The sequence below is a fragment of the Melanostigma gelatinosum genome (assembly GCF_949748355.1).
Source record: "Melanostigma gelatinosum genome assembly, chromosome: 3".
Lineage (NCBI taxonomy): Eukaryota > Metazoa > Chordata > Actinopteri > Perciformes > Zoarcidae > Melanostigma > Melanostigma gelatinosum.
Window position 1 is genome coordinate 18,797,101 of NC_136636.1, and position 10,161 is coordinate 18,807,261.

At 38.8% G+C, this 10,161-nt stretch overlaps 3 protein-coding genes across 3 annotated transcripts in view; 1 reads left to right on the forward strand and 2 right to left on the reverse strand.

The window, feature by feature from the left end:
• On the reverse strand, nt 1-3,046 carry prr13 (proline rich 13). The gene is made up of 4 exons (XM_079296952.1): nt 2,933-3,046; nt 2,045-2,109; nt 1,423-1,937; nt 1-804 (listed from the first exon to the last, which is right to left on the reverse strand). The coding sequence occupies exons 2-4, from the start codon at nt 2,058-2,060 to the stop codon at nt 751-753; spliced, it is 585 nt and encodes a 194-aa protein (XP_079153078.1). The 5' UTR covers nt 2,061-2,109; nt 2,933-3,046; the 3' UTR covers nt 1-750.
• A 1,212-nt stretch (nt 3,047-4,258) lies between these two features.
• On the reverse strand, nt 4,259-8,825 carry LOC306775669 (bone morphogenetic protein receptor type-2-like; the record flags this gene model as incomplete). The annotated part of the gene is made up of 11 exons (XM_079266128.1): nt 4,259-4,375; nt 4,526-4,662; nt 5,000-5,156; nt 5,326-5,483; nt 5,823-5,937; nt 6,613-6,834; nt 6,949-7,052; nt 7,678-7,758; nt 7,850-8,014; nt 8,285-8,473; nt 8,714-8,825. 11 exons carry the CDS (start codon nt 8,823-8,825, stop codon nt 4,259-4,261), a joined length of 1,557 nt encoding a protein of 518 aa, XP_079122254.1.
• A 1,096-nt stretch (nt 8,826-9,921) lies between these two features.
• Nucleotides 9,922-10,161, forward strand: part of LOC306775671 (cell division cycle-associated protein 7-like) — a gene marked incomplete at both ends in the record, with an annotated part of 2,440 nt that continues 2,200 nt past the window's right edge. The window contains one exon of the mRNA XM_079266130.1: nt 9,922-10,035. Coding sequence (XP_079122256.1) covers nt 9,922-10,035 — 114 coding nt within the window. The remainder of the gene's footprint in view (nt 10,036-10,161) is intronic.

Genomic DNA, 10,161 nt, shown 5'->3' on the forward strand with positions numbered 1-10,161 from the left:
ATAACTGATGGCCCACGTGTTTTCATGTATTCAAAAATGAATTAACAAACAGGTGAATGCTTTACGAATGTTTCTAATATGTTAATATTTACAAACTTCAATAAGATAGCTAATAATAAACACACTGGTGGGCATAAAGTGTATTGCAACTCAGTTTTTAACTTCAAATATTTACCATCCTGGCAACAATAAATTGTGTTAGTCTTTCAATTTAAATGTATTTATTAAACAAGTTTGATTTAACTGAATTAATGTAGATACAAAGCAATGCAGAAAAATGCATTCTGCAGTCATGTGTAGCAAATTAGCATAACATAAGACACTTAATATCTGTATCAATCTCCACCTCAAGGTGAAACTTCCAAAGAAAAGATAAAAAAGCATAATATACATATATTATTTTACTAAATCACAATGTTAGATTTTCTCATCATTTAGCCCCTCGTCAAATTATTTCAATAAGTTTGTACACTAATGTACTTGTAGTGGAACATTTTCCCAAAACACCACAAACTAGAGACATGATGGAATGCAAACACAGCAAAATGCTGTGAAAATGTTTACAGCAACAGCATATGCATGCATTTCTAGTGAGATATGAAACAACTTTTTAATTACCTTTATTTTATTTTATTTTCAATTTGTATGTCCTGTTTAAAGTGATAAGTATGACTTTAGTGTGTTTATTTGTAATAGTAAGGTTGCACTTTTGTAATGTGACATTTCTGAAAAAGCCTGGTGTCCTCAGTCTTAGTCACTACTGCTGCTGCTGCTACTGCTGCTGCTGCTGCTGCTGCTGGAGGACTGTGAAGAAAAAGAGAAAAATTATATACTATACACATTAATATAGTTTAAAACACAAACAGCAATTGTTTAAAAAGCATTTTGAAGATGTCACCCTTGGCAGGGGTGATGGGCATTTTAAAGTATTTTCTAACATTTTACAAACTAAGCAATTCATTTATTATTTAACAAACTATCCCGACAATTAATCAACAGTACAATTAATCCGTAGTTGCAGCAATATTTACCACAAATGTTGTAAAGAACATATAGCTTTACTTTCCATTATTATAATTGAGTGTTTTGTCTGTTCTCATACAAGTCAGCAAAATGTTTCATAATACAATCTAGTAACTGTTTGTTTTGATCTGCCATAGCAACCTAATGATAATATATCTATACTACTCTTCAAGTACAACATAAACCATGTATCTGCAGCTGTACTGCACTTTGCACCTGAGACATGAGTGCATTTCGTTTGTTCTGGTGTTTGCAACACTGATTGACATGAAGTTGGAGGCCTGGGGCTGAGGGACTTAGGCAGGTTAAAGTTTCATCTTGTTATCAAGTATTGGACTAAATACTTCACCTACAGGGAGAGACATTTAAAACAATGTGGCATATCTGTAGACATCTCACCTTGCCATGTTTGTGCCCCTTCGCCTTCTTCATCTTCTTCATCTTTTTGTGGGCTTTATGTCCATCCAACCCCATTCCCATTCCAGACAATCCTCCAGCACATGCTCCAGCCATGGGATTAAACCCTCCATGATGATGATCTTTGTGGTGACCTTTGTGACCTTTGTGATCTTTGTGACCTTTGTGATCTTTGTGGCCTTTTTGGTGACACCCTTTTGGAGAATGCGGGTATGGACCTGGGTGAGTACCTACAGGAGGGACTAGTGGATATCCACCTGGAGCCATCGGGTAAGGATGAGATCCCGGAGCTCCATAAGGCATGGCCCCTGGAGGTACATGTGGCCCCATGGTTGGGTTCATGCCCCCTGGGTATTGCCCAGCTGGATATTGCCCAGCTGGGAATTGCCCAGGATGTGATGGTTGGGGGAAGAGTCCTGATGTAGGTGCAACATGATATGCAGGGTTGTAGCCAGGAGGGTAGGCAGGGTTTGGTGGGCCCACTGGAGCGGGAGGACCTAATATAGATAAAAACACGCATACACACATTATTTTTCAGAGCACCTATATCAACAGGCATAAAAATAATAATGATATGCTGGTTATGTATAATATGATATCTCACCTTGATTTGGCCACATGGTTATGATTTTTGACCTGACAAGTCAAACACTTCAGGTCCTCAAACTCCTGAGGAAAGAGTGGGAAAGTAAATGCAATTCATATTTGATTCAGTAAAATTACATTACAAGCAAAAAGCAACTATTATTACAAGTGTAACTACACAGTATCTTATTGTATAATTTATGTGGGTGTTGATTCAATCCAAATCAAACAAGTCACCACATATGCTTTACATGACAATGTAGTTTCTGATCTGAGATGATGTACTTTTTATCTGTCACCACACCTGGTTGTCAGATCTGCTATCCATGCTGTATAAAAGTGTTAATAAGTAACTCAAAATATTAAAATCAGTTTTCAAGAGTTTCCAACACCTTTCGTCAACATGGCTGTATATATTCTGTACTTTATCTTACAGTATCAACAGCCAAGATGAAATTCGAATTGCTTGTTTAGTCCACCAAAAAGTTCAAAACCCCAGAGACTCTTTTATGAACATAAATAATATGATCTAAATCAGCTGATGAATTGCGCCATGCGTTTTAGATTCTCTGTAAATGGTACACTTAAAACAATACAGTCAATAAAACAGTGACGGAATGAACGTCACCATCATGGGAGCTGAGGTTTGTTTTAAAACTTTATTATTACGACTAACAAAATACTTGAGCAACAAACTATACCCCGTGCACACATTATGTACATATTTTCAGACAAATGGGCCGATCACAACACAGCCAGTGTGTGGTCTAATGCCTCGACAACGTTAGACTTTCTTCATTTAACTCTAGAAATCACAAAGCTCGAAATGATCTGATTGCTGTAGTTTCTGGTTGTTTTGTTTTGTACACGCTATTTACAATCAAAACTGTCAATGTCATAGGTTTACCTTGGAAACTTTCTTCAGGTTTGCTTTCTCAGTTCATCAGGAATTCCGTGCTCCCTGTCTGTCTTCCGCATTGAGCTGCGCGGACGCAGCAACACAAATGCATCAGAAAGCCACGCCCGTTGTTAAAGGTTACGCACGTTATATACGTCATGGCAAAAGTCCAGCAAGCTCTGAAAAAGTTGATCGACGTGTTTCTGTGGGACAAAAGATACATGATTATGGTGTCCCCCATTGGGAATGATATATTTAAAAGGGAGGCGCCAAGTGGGGTTTGGCCATGACACACACACACGCACACACTTAAATTGCGTGACAAATAAATCAATGACGACATGGATCAACAGTTATGTAAACAGCTACATAAAACATATGGCTTTCTATAGCTATAATAAGTGTAATTTTAACAAATATGATTTAAAAAATCAAAGATATTGGTAAAAAGAACTCTCCCTGTGGCTCCCCTGCATAACCAAAGATATCAATGTGCAACATTTATTTACAAGTAGCCTACCAACAGACCTTTGACAGCAGATATTTTGACATGTCATGGCAGGAAAAACACAGCTGCACTTAATAACAATAATGACGGCTATGTTCGATATAGGTAAAGGCCTTTTTCACAGCAGATCATTTGACTTCAATATAGGAAAAGCACAAGTGTTTCCAATAACACCAATGGTTCTGTTCAATTCAAGTACCCCATGACAGTGTGACAGTGAGGGAGCATGGACAATACCAGGAAATCAAGGCAGCTAAAAGGAATTCAGCCATCATTAATTTTATTGTGCTTTTTGTATTTTGGCATGTCATAAAACGTTTTCAGTAAAAAAAAAAAAAAAAAAAAAAAAAAGGCCTACTAACTGATGTAAATGTAACAGAGCAATCATTTACAGTATTAGCGCCACCTGTGATTTTCCTGCTATGACAAGTCAAAAAGTCTGCTGTGAAAAAGGCCTGTTACTTTAAGTGTAACTATAGTCATACGTATCTTTATCTTTCTAATAACTATGATCTAAATACAAAACCATAATCATGTATCATAGTTACATAACATTAGGCAAACTAACTAACCTATTGCTGAGCGTACAGGAATAACATTCATTTTTTTCCCTTTTTCAAAAAACAACAATTCCCAATCTGCCATTATGGAAAGAAAAGAAAGAGTAATGGGAACATATCAAAGTCAAGAATATGCATTATTTAAAGAGGCTACATTCAAATTGATGAAAATATACTGAAAAGCTACACGGTGATGACACAAAAAGAACAGTGTAAATGCTTGATATGTACATTTCAAGTCAACCTTCAAAAAAAGGAAAAAAACAGTCATGAAGAGTAACAAGACTGAAGAGAGCCTAATCTCTCCACAACACTCGGAGCAGTCAGTCGAGCATCGGCGTCACAGTCCCAACAATCTGTCAGGAGCTCCTGCAGCACAGATCCCTGAAAGTTGAGATGTGACAAATGAGTCAATACATTGACAAACTTAATTCAATATCATGAATATTTTCATGCGCTATCCAGTACGTTTATCTTCATTGCTATAGCCAATAAAAAAACAGGTTCATGTCAGAAGCACCTGTGTAAGAATACCTGTGGTAGCAGTTCCCAGTGTCTAGGTATGGAGGGTCTCTCTTCCAAGTGACACACGTACTGGATGAGGCTGTCTCGCGTTTCATGGGCTCCCAGCTCAGATTCATAAGGCAACAGATGCTGCGGAGCAACACCGCCTGCAGATGGAGACATTTGCATGAATTTGAACATCCACATAGTACCATGACATACTGTATAGGTGAAGTGTATCCAAGCAGAGCACAGAGATAAAGTTGATCACACAGATCAACCTCAAAGGGAAGTAAAAGCAAAAATTGTGACACTCTGACAATATTGATTGATGCAACGTTTACTAGTTTTGATTAATCATTGTGATGTGTGGCATTCTTCAGCTGAAAAATGATTCTCATTCAATATCTCTCTTTCAAAAGTACAATTTAAAGGGAGGAGATGTTTGGACTCCCATCTCAATTGCTGATATATTTTCATGATTATCTGATCAAGGAAGTTTACCTTCAAATAAATCAGAGCAGCGCATGAAGATCTCCCACAGCAGCAGTCCCAGAGCATAGATGTCCCCCTGCATGAGACACCTGCTGCTGCTTAGGTTTACAGAGCCTTCCAGGATCTCAGGGGGCATGTAGCGCAGTGTGCCCAGCCGCGAATGTCCCTGCAGATGGATGGGAATGTGAATTGTTTATTTCTACGTATTAAATGTCATCCCTCGGCTTGTTTTCATTTTATTTCTTGGAGACCACCAAGATGACCAACTCACTTTTTCATGATTTCATTGTACTGCGAATTAAGAATAATGAATTGTGGTTCCGCCTAAGTCTCACCTCCATGTTTGTTGTGTGGCTTCTCCAGCTGCCATGTCCAGAACAAGAACGCAAGATGGTTGAGCATCCAAAATCACACAGGACACAGGTACCATCTGCTCTCACAAGCACGTTGGAGCTGCTGAAATCTCCGTGGGCCACGGAAGGTTTATGCACATCTGCAAGAAAAATAAGATTCTTATTTGTTTGGATATTTAACTGCAGTGGACTTTAAAGATCAAGAAAAACTCACACTTCATTCATTAAACCTGTTTAACTGTGACGCCTGCTTTATGTGTATAATTATGGATCCCTGTGATATGTGGGCTGTTTGTTTGTTTTTAAATTTTAAAAAAATCACCTGAAAAGTACTTCTCCAAAAGCATTTAAATTTTGTTAACAACTATTAATCAAGTTTGATATTTTAGCTTACATGTGCGCATAAACAGAAATGCTTTCTACATTGGTAGACTACAACACGCACACACATTTGTTCACAGAAATATTATGGCCAATACCATGTTCGTAAAGGTCAGAGTGCAGATAGGAGAGTCCCTGCGATAAAGACTGGCACAACTTCAGTGTCAACATCCAGTTGGTCGTGTGTTTACCCAGATAGGAGTGGAGAGTACCCTGAAATCAAAGGGACACCAGCAATTTATATCAAAGAACGTGAACATTTTATACATTGGCTTGTATAAAATAAAGACATATGTGTGATCATGTATCCACCGCATCTCAACTTTTATGTTAATATGACAAACTTAAGCAACAGTATTATTCATTTGGCACAGTTTGTGTCCACTGGATGAATGGAAGTCCAATCGTCACTCTCTTTTAAATATCTTTGGACTCTACCGACTCCTGAGGGAAAACTCAATGCTCCACTATTTTCACCAGCTGGTCACTAACTGTGTCTGTCTGCTGTTTGATGAAGAGGGGATCGTGTACAGTGGGCTTCTTTGAGCTTTTTCACTGAAAATATCTGCCAACTGAGGGGAGCTGCAGATTCAGGTGATAAGTCTCTAAAGGTGCATCAATACCACTGACCAGTTTCACATTGTCTTCACATTATCATTTCATTGTTATTATAAAAATACTGACTATAGCCATTTTAAGGAATTAGTAGTCGTTCCATTTTCATAATATAGTTGCTGATAAGAGTTACGTCCTAATGCCTTTCTTTGCTTCCTGGCCCTGATTCTTTCTTCTGTTACTTGTCCTTTTTCCTCAAATAACTTTTGATCTCTGAGAAAATGTAGAAATGCACAATTCATTTCGAAATTCAAATGACTGGTTGCCACTCACACATTCAGCAAATTGCAGGACAATGAGCCCTCTGCCTCCACCTGGTGTACTCCCAGATCCAAGGAAGTGGACAATCCCAGCATGATTCATGAGTGGTAGCTCATAGACCTCCTTCTCTGCAGTAAATGTGTGTTTCCTGCCATCATTGAAAACCTTCACTGCCACAATGGATCCCTTGTATTTGCCCTTCCAAACATTTGCAAAATACCCATGGCCTACAATCTGAAAAGGTAAGAACAGACAAGTAAATCAACCGGACTATAGGATATAACACCTAACTGGATGATTTTTAACACTGCTGACCATACAGCATAAATCCATGTGATAGCTGCTTACCTGCTGTCGATCAATGTCAGCAAAGTCAATCTCAGCGGTTTTAGTTGTTTGGCAGGAACACGGTCGTGAGACACCGTAATCATCATGGGAGGGTGGATTAACCTCTAAAATAATGAAAGTTGACAGGTCTTGTAATTAACAAACACTCATTGATGGTAATCTGACAATTAAGTCACTATTCATTTTAAACTAGCCCGACTGAAGAGCCACATGTCTGCTTGAAGAGTAACAAACAAAGGACAGGGGGTAAAAGGGAGTGTTCAGAGATAAACACCAAGGCCAGACTAGCAGAGAGAATGAAACAGTTGCAAGGTCAAACAAAGAATCATGAGAACTGAATCGGAGTTTAGAAAATGTGGAAACATAGCAGAGAGGGTACTTGACACAGAAACAACACCTTTTTACCTCAATGCAAAATTCTAAGCCATGGAAAGGGTTAATTTGGGAGCTGTGAACTCCATTTCCCCATAACGAGCAGTAATGTGTGTGCGTTTTTAAGTTAAATGAATCTAAATCTGGGGGATCAAGACGATAAACTCCTCCTTGTGTGTGTGCGCTTAGACAACACCAGCAAATATCAACAGATAATTAATTGTAAAGGCATTCGTGTTCCTAGTTTGTTTAGTTTAACTCCCACTTTCTGCCACTGTGAAGTCAAATCAACACATTATTAGAAAGAACATATTGTTTGCATTTCTATCTTGATGTTGAAACCAAAAAGGATCTTACTTCTGCATTTGGCTGCAATGATCAGCAGGAAGCACAGGGCGAGCAATGTCACAGTTATTGCAGCAGCTTTCACAATGTCATCTAAAAAGAAACATGTCGGAGAAAATTGTTGACGTTATCTGTGAACAATGTTACGGACAACGATTAGTTAGCAATCTTATCGTGGTCATACCTCCAAAATAAGAGTAGGTGGGTTGAGGCTCTTCGAACTCTGGGTTCCAAGTGATGTTGCTGTTGCAAAAGTCTGTGTTGCACACACAATAAATGAGGCGACCGTCATAACGTGTTTGTGCGTTACAGGTTGCATCTGGGCAATATTTTTCAGCAATATCACAAGCTGCAACACAAAAATCAGAAACAAAATAGACAATTAAAAATACACGAGAACCAAACTCAGCCTGCAGAGTAATATATATTACAGCAAATAACTAGCCAACATCAGTCAGAGGTTTCATGATATCGTTTAGGTTTGAGGCTTAAAGTTGATTCGTTTTTAAATCATTTGATAAACTTTTGAGAGCAAAATTGTGCACGAGTCTTATAATAGTACAGAACATAATCCAGAGGTACTGGTCCAGATATCTTGCATTTTGCCATGGTTTCTTACCGAGAACGTCAACCTCTGGCCGGTCATCAATGATCAGGTAATAGCCCACGCAGCATTGGGTGTTGTGACATAGCTGCACCGACCCACTCACATTGCCAGCGGTTGTGTGGTTGTTCTGAGAAGTCACTTGGAATGCACACCGTCTCTTGTGAGGAAAAGACTGGTCGGAGACGCATATAAAGATGCATGCTGGCAGGAAGAGTGTATATACCAGAGGGTTGGCACTGTGTCAAAAACATTTACTAAAATGATGAATTTCTTCAAATTCTAAATTTCCATGATATAATACGATTTTGTAGGATGCTTATTTTATTGCTGGGGTTAGGATTTACAGCAGGCACAACCAAAAGACAGAAACACAGACACATGCGGGTTAGGAGTTTGAAAGAAGGAAGATGAGCTGGTTTTTTTTATAGCAATTGCACTCACCCAGAGCCCAAATCAACCACCACTGTTGCAGATTCATGGTAACTCTGAGCCAGGACCAAGCAGGGAGGGAGTATTTATCAGTCCTGGGAATGTAAGAGGAGCTTCCCGGCATCACTCCCATGACCACACACCTGCTACAATATGGCTACAATGGGCTGTGGGAATACAAGACAATTGTCAACATAACCATCTCCACTGTTATGCCATCAAGTAGGGTGATGTCCTTCAGCTGCCTCAGTTCTGTAGGGACACAGTTAAACTCAAAGAAGCAAAGATGTACAAATCTACAGGGGCCACAGAAAGAGGCACTTTAACTCAGTAACAATCCCAGTGATTGTTTCTTTTAGTCGTATTATACTATGACCCCCAAAACATATGGGCCCAGTTATAAAGTGGAATAGAACTTAATAACGTGCATATTAGGAAGACAATAATAGCAATACTCATGTGTAAAAAAACACGAAAAAAAAGAGATTTTATGCCAAGATCTGGATTCATAAAATAAAAATTATGAGATACAAAAACAATTTAAATTAAAGCTGCAAAAGCTGCACAAAAATGCTGCCTTTTCCTCTGGCAGCCATCTCGGAAAACATAAATCCTGTATTAACTTCCCAAATTACTAATTATTTCCAAGAAACATTAAGTGACGTAGGTTAGATTTCGTAAAACAGTCAACATGCAGGTTGCTCTTTCTGACAGCTAAGTTTATAATGTTTTGTGAGTATACCTTGTTCCACTACTTGTTGTTAATGCCAAATGTTACTGATTGTGTTAAGTTTGTTTTAACCATGCAATTAATAATTTTGGATGATAAAACATTGCTTCCTGGGTCTATTTGCTAATTTTAGAAGTAACCGCTCACCATGTTTGTGTCTTGAAAAGCTGCATGTTTTGGTACCCAGTTGACCCCGTGAGGGCGGAGTTTATATGCAACATGATTCGAGGCTCCTTCTGTGCATTCGTGCTGCCCTGAACTCCAAAACAGGCACATCGATTTTTCAATCAGATTAATTGAACAGGTAACGTTACCTCCGCGCGGGCGGGCCAAGCTAAACTTCAGAAGCTAGTTGGTCCCTGTCATCAACAATACAATTGTCAAAGAACGTAACATCACTTAATAACCAAGTTAAATGCGTACCACACATTTAAAATAGTTTTAAACTACGCTTATTGTTGCATCTCTCTTCAGCCAGGGGGCTTTAGGAATGGACGCCATCCCCAAAAAGCTAACGTTAGCCGACGTTTTTGTGGAGGACTCTGAAAATGAGCGAACATTTTTGGGCTTTTCTGACAGTGAGATCAGCGACCACTGCGATAAAGTGAGTAGTTTGGTTTAAATTAAGGCCTGTGTATTGCCAGATCCAGCACCGGGTTGGAAAAATAAACCTACATCTGGATACGCACTCGGTTTGGTTGTTTTATGATATAATACTGTCAAATCAGGA